Genomic DNA, 19,625 nt, shown 5'->3' on the forward strand with positions numbered 1-19,625 from the left:
CCAAGAGGATGTGATGGTTTTGATACTCTGATGCAGCTAAGGCTGGCTCAGAAGGCATGCAGCTTCCACTCAAGTCTCTTGGACTGCTAACTCCTGGAGACTCCATAAGCTGTTTCTTCTTGGAATGCAGTGGCCACACTGTGAGCCCAATAAGATCCATAGAGAAGCCCATGTGGGGAGGAACTGAGGCCAATTAGCTGACTTCCCAAACTGAGCTCCTAGCCAGCATCAACTACCAGTTACATGAGTGAACCACCTTAGACCATGCAGCCAAGTTGAACCCTTGGGTCATTGCAGTCTGGCAACCATCTGACTGCAATGCATGGAAAATCTCAATATGAGGTCTTACCCTGAAAAAAATGTGAAAAAAAAAAGTATGTATGTTTTAAGCTGTTAAGTTTCTAGGTGGTTTTTTAAGTAGTGATAGATTTCCAGAACACACACACCAACAGTCACCATTCTGACATCATGCTTCATAGAAAAGATCCCAGTAACTCAAGCTTAAATGTATCCTCTATCCCACTTGCTAGTAATCCAGAATAAATGTGGTGGTGATTTTCATGACATTTCTGTGCCATCCAAATGGGACAAAAACAGAATTTTAAAAACAACTTAAGCTACGAAGAGAATACTAATATTTATAATACTTAGTTTCTAATTGATGGTGCAGACCTAAATTTTTGCATTATATGCATCTTACCCTAAATTAGTTAATAATTTCAGGCTTAAAAACAGTAAATTAATTGGAACTATTGTAACAATATAATCAATAAAGAAAAGCTGGGGAAAAAAAAGACTGAATTCAATGTCAAAAACATTAAAAAAAAACAGTAAATCAATATAATAATGCTATATTCACAACACTTTGTAGAAATCCCCTCCCCCAAAAATCTACTTCTTGATTTACGATAATCTTACATTATATCACCAACCTTAACAAAGAAAGGCGTTAAATATTGCCATTTTTGAACATCACATGACTTTGATGAATCTCTCTATGTAAAGTACCTGAGTACTGAAAATCAGGAAAAACAAAAACAAAAGCAGAAGAACTATTATAATAGAAAAATAGGACTCCCATTCATCTGCAAATAAGGACAGTTCAAAGTAACACAGAAAATGGAACACAGGAAACTACACCACATACACACATGTGTTGGAAGCTATATGATACCACATCTGTACCTGTTAAATCAGAATCATATCATTTGGAATTGTAACACATTTTCCTTTCATTAAGTCTGCCCTGTGTGAAAACAGTTTCATTCTGTCTTGGCTGAAACTTCCTCAAAGAAAGTGCTGCAAGCATCTTACACAAATCCTCTTAGATCAGTTCAGGACAAAACAGGAAGTACAAGTTAGCAGGATCATTTTACCATATTTTTCGCTTCATAAGACGCAACTTTTTTCTCCCCAAAAGTGGGGGGAGAGGGGATGTCTGTGTGTCTTATGGAGCGAGTATTGCGTCACAGACCATGATGCGTATTACCTGACCTGTCAGTGGTGGCGACAGTTGTTAGAAGAGGAAGCGATGGGCCCATGCGAAACCCCTGGGGACCCTTAAATGTCCCACTTTACTGCTTAATCTCAGAGCATCTGATCAGTATGAAGACAGCGAAGGAAGTGATATCAGTGATTGTGAGCAACTGAGCTTCATAAATTCTGACACTAGCGATGATGAGTTCTTGGGGTTCCCAGAAAACTAGAAGAGTGCTTGAACCTTAAAGTCTCTCCTCATTTGTTATTGAGTGCTGTTCACTTCACATGGTTGAAATATTATTCTGCTATATTTTATTAAATATTTTAGTACATTATTTTGTTCAGAATGTTTTTTTTCTTGTTCTCCTCCTCTAAACATAGGTTCATCTTACAGTCAGGTGCATCTTATAGTGTGAAAAATATAGTACCAATCCACCAGCTATTCCTGTGAAGGTTTGGGACTTTCAAACTTGAAATTCCTGTTCCCACTTTGTAAGAGGTCTAGAAGGCATTTAGAAACATTTTCCCAGTATCTAGGAGGGAAAGACAATCAGACATACTTGTTGGTGTGTTTTAGTTATAAACTAAACTACAAGAGCAAATTCTTCATGATTATTTCAGTTTACTCCATATAATATCACTGAGAAGAATTTATAGCTCTTCCAAAAACCCAATGTCTATAAAGACAGAATGCCTCAAAGGAAAATGGTGGTATACTTAAGACAGTGATATCATTTATTAGTATAGTAAAGTCCTATTTTTATGGAATAGGATGGGTCTGAGGTCATTCCATAAAATTGATTTCCCAGAAAATAGAAATAGGCAATTTACTTTAAGAATTTTATTGAAAAATTATGCTATTCTATTTGAATAATGATGGGAATGTTCTACACATTTCCTTTATTAATGAATTAAAATACACAAAACACCATAAAATTATATTAGAGGTTCAAAAGTATCACTTAAATCTTCTTTACCAGTCACTTTCATTTTATAAAATCAGCAGTTCCATTAAAATCGTATTATGTAAAAATGGGTTTTTACTGTAATAATAGTTATTACCTATTTAGCTCCCAAAGATGTTGTGAGAATTAAATAATAAGCCATTGGAAAGCAAATACAAAGTGTTGCTAATACCAGAGGCCAAGAGGGGCAGTCAGATGGAAAAATGAAAGAAAAGAATACCTGATACATTAAAAATCATAGCTTTCATCTATAATCCCATTATTGCCGATACTCTATGCAGTGGTCATGTGTGCTGATGTTATCTCATTTAATATTTCAGCACTGTGATATATTAACTATAGCCCTCATGTTACAGATGAATGTCAGAAAGGTTTAAAATTTGTCCAACATCATGCAGTTGGTAAATGTAAGAATCTAAATGTAAACCCAGGTTTAGCCTAGTTGACAGCCCCTCCTTATCTCCTGAAGCATCACTACCTCCTCAATATGCCCTTATGTCTCATACTATCCCTCAGACTCTTACCCCATCTTTCAAGGTCCATTTCAAATGCTTCTTCCTCCATGAAGCTGTCTCTCTTTTACTTGCAGTTTGATTCTAAACACTTCTGTTTTGATTAAAGCTATTTGTTATATTATTATGTATTGTGTGTTTTATTAACCCAGCTTAGATCACTAACTGTTTGGAGGTCACGGCTGTATTTCACTTGCCTTTGGAGCCTCAGATCAGGAGTACCTGGTTCAGTACCTGGAACACAATGAGTGTTCAGTGAATGTTGATTAAACTGAATTAGAAAGGAGTGTTAACTTGAATTACAACTACATTTGCAACCAGATGCAAAGCAAGTGCTTTTAGCAATGGCTCATTACATCAGATACCTCTTTGAGAAGTTTCTCCAGTTTTTCCATGTGTGTGCACCTAATGGGAATGTGATAATATTGAATTCCTCAAGTAGAGTAAACAGTAAAGTTCTCTTCATTTTAATTTCAGATGAAGAGAACAATGTGAACAGCCAGCAGAGTATGAATTCAGCATAAAATCTAGTCTGGCCTGAATGAACCAGGCCATTCAGGGGTGGTAAGTTTTTAAAAATGGAATGAGAAGAGGACTTTGGAATCAAACTGTTTGATTTCCTGCCCCAGCCTCTTTACTTGCTAGCTAGATGAAACCTGGGAAAATGACTTAATCTCTCTGTGTTCAGGATTTCTCATCTATAATAAGGAGGATAATAACAGGATCCTCACATAAAGCAGTTGTGAGAATTAATTAAGAAGATCCATGTAGAATATATAGCACAGTGTGTGGCACACACCAAGTACTCAAGTTACAGTGGTTGCTATCATCATCATAAAAACCTTAATTATTAGGAATCTGTTCAAAGGAGATGTTATTTTCCTCAAACCTGTAAAACTTATACTGTGTCAACTCAAAGATTTATTTCTGGTATTAAATTATGAATGACAGCATTGATGTGTGCACTTCATTCACTTCATTCAAGCAATACTTACTGAATATCTATTTTGTGCCAGGCTTGGGTGAACAAACATACTTGATTCAAAGAAGGCTAGGAATGAAAGAAACCAGGAGAAACAGGAACAGGTTAAGAATGCAAACCATGAGTAGAAAAAGAAGGTAAATTAAACCCAAAGGTCCATCAGAGGTCAAAATATCAGGGTGTGTCAAAAATCAGAAGAGAAAAATAGGACAGAACAGTATCTATATAAGGCCCCAAACTGAATGGAACGGATTAAAATGCTGACCACTACAAGATGATTTGCTAGAGTTCAAAGAGGGCTTATTAGAGGAGTGAGGCAACAGGAAAAGAATAAGGACTTCATTCATTATTTATTACATATCTGTTTTCATTCACTTATCTTTACATTTGAAAACTAGAAATAATGAACAATAACTACATGTTTTAAAAATCATAACTTCTCTGGTTCTCACAATAATACTAAAGGACCAACTGAAGATATAATACTTTATATACCCAGTGCTTATGCCCTCACCCACCTTTTTCCAAAGCAATGATTTGTGCTGTTTAAGAGTAATTACATGGAGAATTTAGGTGCATCATATAAGCTGACCATGGACAAAAGAATGGAGGGTAATGAGCCTGCCAGAGGTTCCAGGCCACCAGGGCACACATGGATACAGTCAACTGCAATGCCAAGCAAGAGAGCTAAGATTGCTCCTCACTCAGCATAAAGGTCCCAAAAGATATTAAAAGCTTGGCAACCTTCAAAAGCTTCTCTTGCTTCCTGCATAGTGTGGGAGAAACAGATTGCTTGGTAGGAAACCATAGCCCAGGGTCAATCCTCTGGCTAGATTCATCAAAGAGACGGTTGAGACAGAACATATTTTTTTCCTTCTTGTATAGGAATGACTCATGAGTTTGTTCATTCACACTCATTGAGAGAGCTGGATGATATGGGAGTTGAATAGTAATAATAATAATAATAATAATAATAATAGTTTAAGTTTCTATTGGTCAGCCCACAGTCTCTTGCCCCTCATCTCTCTTTGCCAGTTATTTTCAACCTTATTCATCTTATGGCACACATAAACTAATTACTGAAACTGTGTGGAATACCAAAAAATAATTTTATTTTTGCAAATCTGACAAAAATACGTATGATTTTGATTCACTCATACCAGATGTCTACTGTTGTGTTAGCTGTTGTCATTTTTTTATTTGACAATCTAAATACTCAGTCAGGTACTACAGGTTTTAAAATTTTTTGCGGCACATGGGTTGAAAATGCTCTATGAGATTAACAGGCACACCACCATAGGCCAGAAGGTATTCAACATGTTTTAATCATTCTGCCTTTATTTTTCATTATTAATAAAGCAAACAACACAACTACTGCCTTTTGTTTAATCTTAATCCTTTTATTGAGAATGTACTTGGATTGGTTAAGAATACAAACTTGGAATAAGACTGCTAGGTTAAAATTCTGACTCTGCTGAACTACAAACTGTGTGACCCTGAGTAATTTAACTACTCTGGACCTCTGTTTCCCTGTCAGTAAGAATGAGGATAACAATATCACTTATGTCACAGTTATTATGAGCATTAAACTAGTTAATATATGGAGAATAATTGCTACCATGCTGTTAGTTGTCAACAAATGTTTATTAATATCATTATTATTACTTTACATATGACTAAATGTTCAAATCTTTCAGTACAGATCTTTTTTTTTTTAATTTAGTGTTAACTTAAGTTCAAATCAAACCATGAATGTAATTAGATCTTTTAGGGGAAATATATTTGTTCTATGAAAAATATTTTTTTCTCAGTCTAGAGAGATTTCCTAGGAGTTTCAAAAACCCTCCCTTAAGAAAAAAGAATTTTGTGAGTGTGGTTGTGTGTTTCAGTATATCTATATATCTTTCTCTTATATGTTCATATACATAGAAAAAGTTCTAGATAGACAGATGGATAGGTAGATAGACTTTTGTTTTTCTATTTTATTTATCTGTTCTTTTTACAGAACCTTTGAAAAATCATGGCAACAGAAAAGGTTGTTATTTTTTTCTCAGTCCTGCCTGTAAAAGCTTCACGAAGGCAAAAGAGAAAGAGCCAATTGCAAATTGCTTCTTCCCATATACTCTGTCTTTAGAATATGTGTCCTCTAACACATAAAAATTATCTAGTTAATTGATGATTTTAAGTCCCTTTGGCATTGTGACTACTTATTCCACATTTGATAAAGGTGGGCTGAGCTATTTTTTACAGATTTCATTGAATTATGCAATTCCTCTCTTATAATTACCCCCCCCAAAAAGTGTATATATAAGTGCCTTCTTATGTCCATATTCTTTATGGTATTGTATGATATACTTAAATGACAGATGATCCTCAACTAGACTGGCCTGGTTCAGTCTGTCTGTGATTATTAAACTCATAGATTGTTTTACTCACTGGGTAAAATCAGGACATCATCCCCAGAGCCTGGAATGGTAGAGTTGTATCCTCCCCAGCCCTCTTCAACACCTGTCCATGCTTCAGGGAGGGACCATCTTAAAGCTGATTTCGGTGCAGAAGTAGAAGCTAGAAAACAGAAGGGAAGTAGCAAAAAGTAACTGAAAATCTGATTCACTGTGATATCTTGTAAATTCTACTATCATTTAGAATGCTGGTGATATTTTCACCTCCAACAGTACCTGCTTTTTAATATTTTATAACCTTCCAAAAAAATTTATCAGGTACAAAGCAAGTAATTATTGATTACTTTGATTACTACTAGAGAAAATATATTCTACTTTTGTTATGATACTAAACAGTTGTATTTTGCCTTATTATAAATATTACATGTGCTTATGAAATATTTGAAAAATGTAAATATGGAAAGAAAAAGAGAAATTATTATCGCTTATAACCTCACTATCCAGAGTTAATAGCCATTAACCTTTTATTTGTAATTTCAAGAATTTCTAAGCATTTTTATAATTGAGATTATATCACATGTGCAATTTTACATCCCATTCTTATTTTACTTAGCTTAGTAGTTTTTCATATGCATTTTCTAATGTCATTGAAACACCTTATGAACATAATTTAATTAGCTATATAATATTCCATTATGTGAAAATCCATAATTTATTTAATCCCTAATGTTTGGTATTTAGGCTCTTCCCATTTTCTTTTTTCAAGTAGTCTTAAAAGTTTTATTTCTGCTCTTTTTTACTCATCAAAGATTTTAATATCAAAGATGCCACATCAAAATTGAAAGAAATTTCATTTTTTAATTTATTTTTATCGTTATATTTCCATCACCATTTATCCCCCTTATGCCTTTCTCCTCCCCCCACCCCACTAACACCACACTGTTGTCTGTGTCCGTGAGTCCTTTTTCCTTTTTCCTTGATCCCTCTACTCCCTAACCTCGCCTCAGAGCTGTCAGCCTGCTCTTTATCTATGATCTGTCTCTGTTTTGCTTGTTAGTTCAGTTTGTTCATTAGACTCCACATGAGTGAAATCATATATTATGCTAAGTGAAATAAGCCAGTTAGAGAAACACTTTCTTTTTAAATTATAAATAACTCTATGCAAATTTGCTGATAATCCTGTTTTTTTAAATTAGAATCATAGCAATGGAATCACTCAGTCAAAAGTATGATCTTCGCACACTTCTTAATGAATATTAAAGGCAGGTGTCATAATCTGGACACCCCTCATTGCAATAATTTACATACAGTTCTTATGTTCAAATGGTTTTTATTGATCTGCCACTGACGATCAAATGACATTTTCTTTTCAACCATCCTACCTGTCTCTTCATCAAGGAATTAAAACATAAATTACTAATTTCCATTGAGGAATGCCCAGCATTTCCTCATGCATACCATGCCGAAGTGTACCAATGTGTTCTTTTCTGGAATGTGATCCCTACTACAGAGTCACAGGGCAGAGAGATGGTCTCCAAGGAGAATGAAAAAGATTCACAGATGACTATAAACATTCTTCTTCTAGCACAGATGATTTATTCAGTATTACTTTAAGTAGCTCAAATTAAACCACAAGTGTAATTAATTAAGCCTTATAGGGGAAAAATATTTGTTCTATGAAAAATATTTTCTTCTCAGGCCAAAATATGTTCTGGGAGTTTCAAAAGCTCACATGATGGGGGATCTCACATGATTAGTGAGAAGGACAGAGATCATCCATTACATGGTAATTTCATAAGCATAAATAATCAGTGCCTTCTCTATCAGAATTGTCCTAAAAATGTAGGGATACAAAATGAAATAAAATGCCACACTTTGCCCCAAGGAGCTAATAGCATTGTATAAGTTGTGTAAGTAAATATTGGAACTTCTCTTTAACAGTACTGGACCAGCGGAAAAAGCGAGACCTTGCTGGGGGAGGCGTCCTGGAGAGGGAGCATATGGGCTGCATTTAAAAGGTTTGGGAGCTATAAAAATAAGGGGGAGTGGAATGTGGTGAGAGCTTGCACTCTACACAGAGCAATGAGCATGAGCCACGGCAAGAAACGAGAGATCAAGTAAAGGAACTATAGGCAGCTTTGGGGGCTGAGCCACACAGCTGGAAGGAGGCAGAGGCTGGGGCTGCAGAAACAACCAGAGGTCAACATGCAGGGGATAACAAAGATGGAAGAGCCAAGAGTGACCTCTGGGTTTCCATCATGGGTGGTGATGGGCAGAGAGACATATACTGATGAGTTCAGTTTGAGCCATACAGAGTTTGGGGTGTCTGTGAGCCCTCCAGGTGAAAATATAAAGCAAGCAGGGAATGACTATAAACATAAAGGATGGAAAAGGCTCTGAGTCAGAGAGATGGATTTTGGTGTCATCAGACTGAGAGATGTATTTGAAACTCTGAGGATGGTTGTGATAGTTTCAGAGGATTGCAGTGTGAAAAGAGAAAAGCCTGCGGTCAGAACCACAGGGAGCACCCAATTATTGTGTCCACCTGAATTCAACTCCTGGTAAGTCATGGTCTAATTAGGGCACCGGGATAATTTTAAAGTATATATAATATAGTGGTCAAGTGAAAATCCTAGGCAATTTAACTAGCACAAAAAAACCCACACCATGGAAATCAGTCAATGTTTTGTAACAAGACTCACTCAGAAAGAGGCTTTATATATATTTTATAAAAAACAGTACTATAATACCTTTCCAAGTTCCATTCCAATTTTGCCTCCTTTCCAGTGCAGTGGCGTGCTGAAGGGGGAAACCACTGTGGATTACAGTGGACTGAGGAATGCAGTGGAGAGAAGGAAGGGAAGCCCTTGGGTCAGATCAGCCACAAAGCTCACTGTGGAACCTTTAAAATTGGACACTCAGACTTCAATCTGTCTTTCCAAGCTTTAGATAAGTTAGACTTATCTTGAAATTGGAGTCCATATATCTTGGTCAGAACCAACACTTGTAATGAAGCCTCAACCCACTTTTCTCTACAAATTTGTCACTCAAGGACAACCAGAATTTGAGGTAGTTTCTAACTTCCTCTCTGAGCTAAAAATTGCCCTTTCCACCTTAATCCTCCATTCACCCCAGCTTTTTATGGCCCTGCATAAGAGGAAGGTAGTAGTTAGAGGGTTTGCAGAAGAGAAAACTACAGAAGCATTAAGTAAGTGTGCATACATTTTGTTTTGTTTTGCTTCAGTTGGGAAGCAATAAACTGGAAGGAGCCAGCAAAGAAGGACAGGTTAACTACACAGAGCAAAGAGCTGGCTGCTGACAGGACAACAAAGTTCAGAAGATGCTGGAAGGGATGAGCTGACTTTAAACAGGAAAAGAGGTGACAGATTCTCACAGCCAGTGGAAAGGAAATAAACTTAGATCTATGGGGAAAGGGTTGGCAAACTAAGGGAGAGACTATCTCATATGACTGTGGACAGCATTTGAAATTAGCCTCCACTGAAAAGACAACATGGTTGATGTAAAGCCTCTTCAGAAATATTTTTATCTTCTATAAAAGTGGGTTGCTTCACCCACTCCCACCCTCCCATTTTTTATAAATCCCGTGTAGGCATTGAGAGAAAACTAATAAAGCCATCGTGTTGGAGGAGCATGAAAGACCTGCACTGGGGTGTTCAGAAAAGTAGGTACCATCTTGACCCAAATTCACATAAATCCATTCCCCAACCCACTAAGCACCTAAACAACAATTTACATCACTACTACCTCCTCTGGCCTATATGTGCCCTAATTTCTGCTGTCTCTAGAGTTTCCTGTCCACAATGACCCACAGTGACCAGCACAGTCTTGCACACAGAATAGTCCTCAGTTAACTGACTGAGCTAAGACGCTCTCTGAAGCAGGACATCTTAATCCAAAATGTTTCACCTGCATTACATATTCATACTGAATCTCTGAATAGGTTAACATATAGATAGAACTCCATGAATTATTCCATTAGTTTTGTCAAAGAATTTTTGATACTGCAATAATTTCACTGTTTTTCATAGAGCTATTCACTAAGCAGAATATACACCCACATTTATTCAAATTTTGACATTCACACATCTACTCTACACTATTGGAATCAGTCAATGCCTGAGAACAATATTAATATTTGAATTTCTTTCTAAAGAATGATGATGTACTAACTCTGTAACTCCCTGCATTTTAGGATAGTTTTCTGTCCCAAACTATATGGGCTAGGAAAACTGGCTATATATAATTGATTCTAATCTAACTCATAAATTCATATATGCCATAAGAGGTAATTGAAGAACTTTAGCACATATATGGTGTAGCAGAAACAGCACTGGAATGAGCTGGGAAACTGAGTTCTCATTCAGGTTCAACCACTGACCACTGATGTGACAAAGTAAACTTTAATCTCTAGGCTCCCCCGCCCTCATTTATAAAACAAGGTAATTGGATTGGATGGCCTGTGATATTTCTTCCCTTATTAAAATTCTACAAAACATTGGCTTTCTATTTATTCAGCATGTTGCAATTGACAAACCAAATGAAGCATCTCCCAGTTAAACCTGACCCCTCCTGAAAAGTCCTTGGATGGTGGCCATGCACAGTGTCATTCCAAAGAGTCCTTACACAGAAATCTTTATACCAAGCACTGTGGCCTGCCACCATGACTACAACTGTTTGAACCACGAATGACCAGCATAAATGGACCAGTATCCTCTGAAGGGTCCTGGAATGGGTGTTTCCCCAACAGCTACGTTCTCTATAAAACAGGGACTGACCCAATCAATCTAATCTCTCCTTGGGGATTTTTAACAAAGAACTTTCAGAGGAGAGAACTGTAAGATACTTTTTCTTGGTAACAGTTATTTTAAAGGAAATTGAGTCATTTGATTGACATCCCAGGTGACCATAAAACCCCATAAAGGCAAAGATCATCGCCCATCGCTGTCTCCCCTTGTACCTCTAAGGAGAGGCGCTCAATAATTAAGGCATTTCTGAGCCATCTAAAACAAAACAGAAACAACCTTACAGAGACAGAGAGCCGACTGATGGTCGCCAGAGGTAAGAGGTGTTGGGAAAATGGTAGAATAAGGTAAAAGAGATTAAGAAGTACAAATTGCCAGTTATAAAAATAATCATGGGGATGTAAAATACAAAACAGACAATGAAGTCAATAATATTGTAATAACTATGTGTGGTGCCAGACGGACACTAGGTTCCTTGGGGTGATCACTTTGTATGGTATATAAATGTCTAATCACTAGGTCATACACCTGAAACTAATATAATATTATCCATCAAATATAATTGAAAAATAAATTATTAGAAATTTTAAAATATAAAAGTTGCTTCATATGGAGAATGATAAAGTTTCTTAGTTATTTCAAAAAAAGAAAAAGAAGTTAAGTTCAGGGCTATAAAGAGTCAAACACTATGGCAGCTCAGAAACAGTTATGAAAATGAAGAACTACATTCTTTCTAGTCTAATAAGCATGGAACAGTAACCATCAGTACTTCTAGTTCACAGTTTTAGTTTAGTGCCTTTGCTTCAGTTATTTACAAATTTCAGTGGAGGAATTATCATTGTCTGATTGGCATGGGTTCTGCTCTGACATATGACAAAAATGCCACTGGAAATCAAAGGAAAGCACAGCTTTTGAAAAGATTTATCCCTGCTGCAAATGTAGAGTTAAATTGACTCAGAATAAACAAAAACAAACAATGAAATACATTAGAAGGTACTTATGAGTCATTTAGTCTTTGAAAATTTGGCTTTTATGAGTTAGAAAGATTTCACAGAGCCATCTGACTTTTAGGGATGGTTTGTTTACCCTGATTTCCTGAAATTACTGGAACAATTAAAGTTTTGAGATACCCTGAATTTTTCTTTCCGTTTGTTGGGAGCCGAAGAGCCCATCTGCAGATCTGGACTCCTGGGTGCACATATGGTCCATGATTTATAAAATTTGCTGATTTACATGTTTTAATTTTTACTTTCCAATGTTTTAATATGTACCTTTCTTATATCTTTCTTTATACAGACACATTTCAGCTACAGGGCTAGCACAATAGAGAGTTGCTCAGCATAAAAGCATTAGAACTGATACATACCTATGTATAAACTATATGATGTAAAGAACTTGTAAAACTATTTTTGGAGAACATTCTGCTGTACTAGGATCTTTTATTTTGTGGGCTAATACTTACCTGAACTAGTTGGGGGCGCACCTTCCTTCACCTGGAGAATCACTTGAACTTGGCCTTCACCTGAAACTAAACACAAACAGCCACGACTTTGGTGTGATGCACAGATTATTTTAACATGAAAGGCATCCATATGTGAGAAGGTGGGTTTATGCTATATTCTTGCCAACATAACTAAATTTTCAAAATAAAAAAAAAAAAATGAAGGCCTTGTTAGTTAGTCTAACAGCTGATTTCCAACATTTGATTTTGTTTGCTTTTATTTGATTAAACTTAATTGCAGTGAGGTCTCCCAGAGAATTGGCACATAAGTAATTCAGGGATAAAAACCTTCAGCCATATGTTCTTTGGAGGCAATGTTGGTCAGCAGGGCACACCTCATACCCTATTTCCTCTCCAGCATTTTGGAAGTTCAGCTTTTAGAATTCATGTTTTTCACCAATAGAGTTCAGATCACCCATGAAATGTACTTCTTTTACCTTTATCCAAACAAATTGTCCTTTTAATGATGGTTTTTCTTCACTCCCCTTTCTCCTTCATCTTCCAAACCAACTGAGCACGTTTAGAAGGCCTGGGGTTCATTAATTTTAAGTGTTCAATAAATTAGTGGAAATAATCAAAAGGCCTGATTCTTTCTGATAATGACAATTTGATGTCAGTATAAACCAGTAGATTAAGCTGGGAACATATGCTCCTTTGCCAAGAGAGGCTGCTATAATTAAATAGTGAATGCATCTACAAGGTGCTCTCATGCCTGATTAATTAGTAATCAGGTGCACGAACTCCACTTTTTAGTAACACCTTGTCTGTTATTGGTTAATTACCTTTCTGCCTTATCATATGTCATGAGAGTCAGCACCTCCCACCACTGGAGGACCAAGGACTGCTGAAGGCTGCGTGCAGCCTTGAGACCTTGGTCAAACCCACGCTCTCCATTGTCCTTTCCCTGGAATCCTGAGCCCTTTCCTCTGTCACAGAGTGAAATAGACCAAGGACCATTCTAATTACAAAGCATAAGCTTCCGAACATTACAAAGAAAATTATCCCCAAAGGAATCCATGATGAGATTTCTCCTGTTCTTCTCTTCTCATTTTGATTGTTGTTCTCATTTAAATTTCTTCCTGTTATAAGAAGCATAAGTCTGTGGCTTTCTCCTAACTCTGTACACATTTGAGACCAGGTACAATGGCCAACATATTCTTTTACATGTTTTACTTTATCATTACTTCCAAGACTTCACTTATATTGCATAGTTCACCCACTTTTCTGTCTTTAATAATAATAATAAATAATAATAATAAAGCTACTAGCCCAACATCTTATCTCTTTTTTATCCTAGAACATCTAACTTATCCACTTCTGCTGCCACTGATCTATGTATTTCCTGGAGTTGAAAAGCACTTGAAAATCATACTGTGATATTTATCCTAAGCTGGCTTTCAATTTAGCAAATATTTATCCAGCATCAGTTGTGGTTAATTTAGGATTGCATCAACTGTTTGTTAGCTCTGTCTTTAAATCTGTGAGGGAGGGATTTTCTCATGTATCTAGGACATTATACATTGCTGGATACTTAATTTTCATGGACCAATCTAGAAATCTTAAGTTTATAGTGCTCTATTCTGGATACCCAGTACTTAACTGACAATTTCAACAAATTAAACAAATAAAGGCAGAAAGCAACCCTCTTAAAGGACCCAAAGACAAAAGAGAAAAAAAGTTAGGCTCAATCAGAAGGAAAAGCAGAAGAGAAGATGAGCAAGACGGTATCTAAAAACATGTGAAAGGCTGTAACAATATACTATTCTTCTACAAGAGAAAGGATTTGAAATGTTGTAATAGAATCAAACTCTAAGAAAGATAAATGAGGAAAATTCCAGGAATCATTTGGAAAGGGAAATCAGTTTGATTAAAAATGTTATAAAGACCATCGTTGTTAATAGTTCCCAGGAAGTTGTAGATTTCAGTACATCTGTGCCTTCTTGCTTAAGACACAGCCACTGAGGTAAGGAAAATAAAAAAGTAAAGTTACATGTAAAGGTATTTTCAAAGCCATTCTAGTTATTTTATAGATTTAGTCAACCCCAACTAAGTATAATTTACCTTTATAAGAGGAATGGTTGAAATAAGGAAAGAATAGAAACACCATTTTTTTCCCATTAGGAAGATGATAAAAGTTGAAGTAGAGGGAAAATAATCAATATATCCAAAATCCCATAGGTGAAAAAGATACTGTCTGTATCATATATTATAGTAACCATGTGATGAGTAACCCTCACAAGGCTAACCCTCGACATATCTGACTGCCATTATAGGCTGTTCACTTGACTTTTCATTCACTAAGTCACTCATGTATTTGGTAAAAAAAAAAAAAAAAAAAGGCTCCCTGGCTCAGAGAGCTATCATGTCTGTCCCTCTGCACCAGCGGCTTCTGAACTGGGTGGCCACCGATTTTGTTCAGACTCTACACAGGCACAAATGGTTCCCACCTCCTGAGAACCCTCTGCCTCAAAACAGACATTGAAATCAAAACATGCATTGAAAAGCTATTGCTCACTTGATTAAAGAGAGTGTGTGAATACCACTCATTCAATTTGAGAAAAGTTGTTTCAGTACCAGAGGAAATGGAGAAAAGTTACCAAGAGTAGAAAAGATTAGAAAAGTCTGATTTCCTATCCCACTGCTACTTATACTTGCCCTTTTGTAGGCAGGTCAGAGCAGTGAACATTGCTCAAAGGGTTATTTCCTCCCAAACACTGTTTCTGTGTCATGAGAGCGATGCCATAGAGAGCGGTGGGGAAGAATGTGGGCTCTGGAGTCCAATTAGCCTCAGTTTGAATCCTGGGTCTTTCAGCTCCCAGATGCGGGCCACTGACAAGTTACTCACTATTCTGAACCTTGGTCACTTCATCTGAAAAGTGGGAGTAATCCTACTCGTTACCTCATAGGGATATTGGGAAGAAAAAATGAAATGAACTATGTAATATTCTTAGTGCGGTGCCCGGCACATAATGGAAAATTAATTAGCTGTTATCACACTGTTATTATGCATGCTTATGATTCTAAGAGCCAATTGGCAAAACCCAAGAAATATGCTTTTATTCTTTTTACTCTTTTACAGCTGCATCTAATCATGATGAGCTATGGTATTCAGAGTTGTAAGCAACTTAACCAACTCTTCTAAAATTTGTTAAGTGCTTTGACTCTATAAAAGACAGCGTAAATGTTAAGTGTCATTTCCAATTTGGATAAATGCAAAGAGAAATGAAAATCATTTGAGAATAAAGGTATTGTCTTGGGAAGAGTTTAAAAGCCTTACACAAACTGTGATATTGTACATATGTTTTCTCAGTGCTCATGATTTCTAATTCTGTTTGTAATACTAGAATGGTTAATCTACTTTGTTTATAAAAGGAGCCTCATTGCAGTTGATCCTTCCCAGATTGTAAGAGTATCTGGTTGGTCCTCAGAAAGAAGCCTATGGGTCAATTATTGCCAAATTATTCTGACAAGCGGTATATGATCTGAGCTTGCTACAAATACAGACATCTACGAGGAAGAGAGAAATGTGCTAAGAAAATAGCTCCTGGTAAGAGGAAGAGAGCTACTCAGCTAGAAATGCTACTAGTGCCTACCAGACTTATGTGCTGTGCCTGGCAAAGTGTGTCCTCACTAGGGCACTAGGGAAGAGAAAAATTAATAACTCTCTCCCTGAGTATGTCCCATTCTCTCTTGGAATTTTGGAGGGATAAATGAGTACCTAAGTAGTAAGAAAAAACACAATGCATCTGAGCAGGTTGTAGACTCCTTTCCTATTTTATTCTTCACTTGCACCCCCATTCTCACTTTGCCATTGAGGTTTAGGCACATATTAGGGTCTCTCATTCAGCCCACATTTATACAGTATGAGTCAGCCATTGGCTACGCATGGAGAGACACAGTAACTGTGTCTGCAGATTTCATCCATCTCACCCTGGCTGTGACTTCTCTCTCTGTATCTGTCTGCTGTGGACTCAGACTCTGGCTCTGTCTTCATGAGGCAACTGTTGGATTTTGTCCTCTCTGTGCATTTTCAGCTTAGCTTGCCCTATGCTCGACCTCCACCTCTTTTCCTGGATCTGCCTCACACACCTACACACTCCCGCTCTGTTTCTTCCTATCTGCTCGGTGAACTTGACCTTGCTTTCCAGACATTAGCCTCTTTCACTTAGCCACAGAGAAGCCTTACTTGTCAATTGGTCCCTGGGCAGCTCAAGTCTGATTCACAAGACCACACTCCCGTCTGATTCCAGCCTCACAGAGACAGTGACAGAGTCACCTTGGCCCTCATAACACAGGATCTTTTAAAAACCTTCACAGAAACATGAAAATTTTGTGATCCTCGTTGAGCCTTCTATTATTATTCCTAGTAACGCACATTCTTGAAAGAGTATATTTTTTTGAGTGTAAAAGAACTTGATCGAGACACCAACAGATAGATACATCTGCATTAACCACAGTCCTAAGAGTTAGCTCAATTAAATCTCCTTAATTAACTCAGAACAATAACAATTGTTATTCTGACTCAAAGCAATGTTTGCCACACATGGGGCACTTGTGACTTCCTGGGCCCTCTGCAGATCTATAGAACCAGAGCTTACAGGGAGGAGCCTGGTAGCAAGCATTCCAGCTGTTTGCCCATGAGGCACATTTAGGAAGCACTGAATTGAGGAATTTTACAACCTCTTTTATACCGTACTCTCAAAAATGCGGTTTGTTCTCAGAAGCAGGTGTTCTTAACAAGTGAGGAGACCCAGATAAAATAAGAGATCCTTGTGTTCACCTTTTTTACTTTTAATCAATTGTACCAAAAGCTTGCAAACTACAATATATTCCCACAATATAAAACATGAGGTGATAATTTCAGTGGCATAAAAGTTTTATTTTAATAGCTATAAATGTTAAAGTATTTTTTTAAAGTACTAGGTCATTAAACCCATGATTTTATAAATATTATTGCTTGAGAAGAGGTTAGGTTTTTTAAACGATTCAGTGTGGGTATTGATTTAAGAAAAATCTTAAGTAAATAATAGTACAGGGGCCATAAGGATGTGGTAAATTGTGAAGGTGGCACTCAAATATCTGAAGTTTAGGCAGAATAGAATTAAAGAATAAGTTTAACACACAAAAGCCACTAGTATATTAGAATAAGTAAGAAAACTGAGTCAGAAAAGCTGAGCTTGAATACTGTGATAGTGCCTATGCCCAGCCCTATGTGAACTAAGGGTAGCTACCAGTATCACTAAGCACTAGTTCCTCTAATCTGGGTCATCTTTAGAAAAAGCATTTGATTCTTTTTAAATTTTTTGTTGTATTTTTTCCATTACCATTTAGTCCCCTTATATACCCCCACCTCCTGATTCTGATGTCTAATTTTTCCATTCTTTCCTCTTTCTTTCCATTTCTCCCTTTCTTCCTTCCTTTTTCCTTTTGAAGAAGTTACTTGTCATCAAGAGACAAAATCCCTTGTCACATTTCCAGCTCCTCTTCCATTCTCTGTATTTTTGCCATGAAGTGTAGCGCATTTTCCTGAAGTCAGTCCTCTATATTACCAGTAAAAATCCTTGGGGATCTTTGGGGGATGAGTTTTCTATAAGAATGTAAATGAATTTATTAACTAGAATGCTATAGATTGCCTTAGAGGGACTCAGCATGGAATGTCTGCAGAGTTTCGAAGGATTATGATACCACACTGCTTATATTGTAAAATCCTTGCAAAGAGATCTGAGGACCCAGTTGAGTCTGCTCTCCATCTTAGATCCTAACAGAATTGCATCTCAAGGAGCCACAGAGGGTCTTCTACACCAGTTGGTGAACAGAAGGGTTCAGGCAATAGCCTGCTCCCAGCCAGTGCCCTCAGCACTTCAAGAAAAGAGAAACGTAAGCAGTATCCGTGATCTCCTAGCCACAAACTTAGTAAAACTCTCCTTATTTTCAGGATCTCCTGAGTTAATAGCATCATTTAGGAGCCTTCTGTCACTTGAGTTCTTCAGGACACCTGGTACAGACAATGAAGTCCATCTGTCTCCCTATCTACAGCCCTCTTGCCCTCATGGACAACAGTCCCGGCTTTATGCCAAACAGCCCCCTTTATCTTGGTGCGGGGGACACTTGGTGACAAGCATTGGCCAGCCTGGCCAGACATGTCTCTTTTCAGTCCGGTCAGAAAAAGGTGGCATGCAGGAGCCTCTGAGCCTAGCAGGCAGACTTCCTCAGCTGCCGCCTCTCACAATATCCCAGCTCGCCGGCATCTCTGGGTGGGAGTGGGGGCTGTGTGAACTCAGGAGGGCAGCGTTGAATGGCTCAGCATCTGAGATGAATTTATCACCGGCTGCTGGTGGGGTGGGGGATAAAGCGAGTGGAAGGGGCTGTGAGTGTTTAATGCACCCTGCCACAACCCAACAGTTTGCCCTAAAGAGCCTCTTACCAATATAAAAGGACAGGGTCAAAAGTAAGTTGACCCCTGACAGAATGTACAATTATTAGGAGCGGGCTGTGCACGAGCAGCTGCTGAAACCCCGCTGGTTCCGCATGGGGCTTCCAAGAGTCAGAATATGAATAATCAACTCAAGATTGTCTCCCCACCCTTCTCAACCCCTACCGCCTCCCCCCCCAACCTTGTCTCCCTGTTTGGGGCAAGTCCTATTATATTGCTACAGGAAGAAGCATAGTCCTCCCTAGCAGCTGCAATAATTGTGTTCCTATTGTGATGAAGACCTCCTCCTGGCCACCCCCTTACAAGTGGCCATTGTCAGTGGAGAGTCAGTGATTACACGCTCCGCCTGATGCTTTGGGGGACCCAGCTGCCTAAGTGCTGACACACGAGCATGCGGAAGGCCAGGAAGGGGGCTGCTGGAGGTGGAGGCAAGAGGTGGGGGGATTCCACGTCTGTGAGATGGGACTCGGACATACCAGACCTTTTGCATAAGTCAAGCCCAGAACAAATGAGGCTTTATCAGGCCTCAGTGATGAGGGGGTCTCATCTCCCTTTGAAGTGGAGCTGAGCATGGAGCCTAGCAGATTT

The 19,625-nt window shown here is 37.8% G+C and overlaps 1 protein-coding gene across 1 annotated transcript in view; it reads right to left on the reverse strand.

Moving 5' to 3' along the window:
- Positions 1 to 19,625, reverse strand: part of PKHD1 (PKHD1 ciliary IPT domain containing fibrocystin/polyductin) — a 440,427-nt gene that overhangs the window by 192,754 nt on the left and 228,048 nt on the right. The window contains exons 50-51 of the mRNA XM_090282575.1: positions 12,566 to 12,631; positions 6,375 to 6,503 (exon numbers count right to left, since the gene is read on the reverse strand). Of these exons, the coding sequence (XP_090138701.1) occupies positions 6,375 to 6,503; positions 12,566 to 12,631 (195 nt within the window). The remainder of the gene's footprint in view (positions 1 to 6,374; positions 6,504 to 12,565; positions 12,632 to 19,625) is intronic.

This window comes from Furipterus horrens, unplaced genomic scaffold, assembly GCF_987537825.1.
Source record: "Furipterus horrens unplaced genomic scaffold, mFurHor1.1.pri manual_scaffold_6, whole genome shotgun sequence".
NCBI classification, from domain to species: Eukaryota; Metazoa; Chordata; class Mammalia; order Chiroptera; family Furipteridae; genus Furipterus; species Furipterus horrens.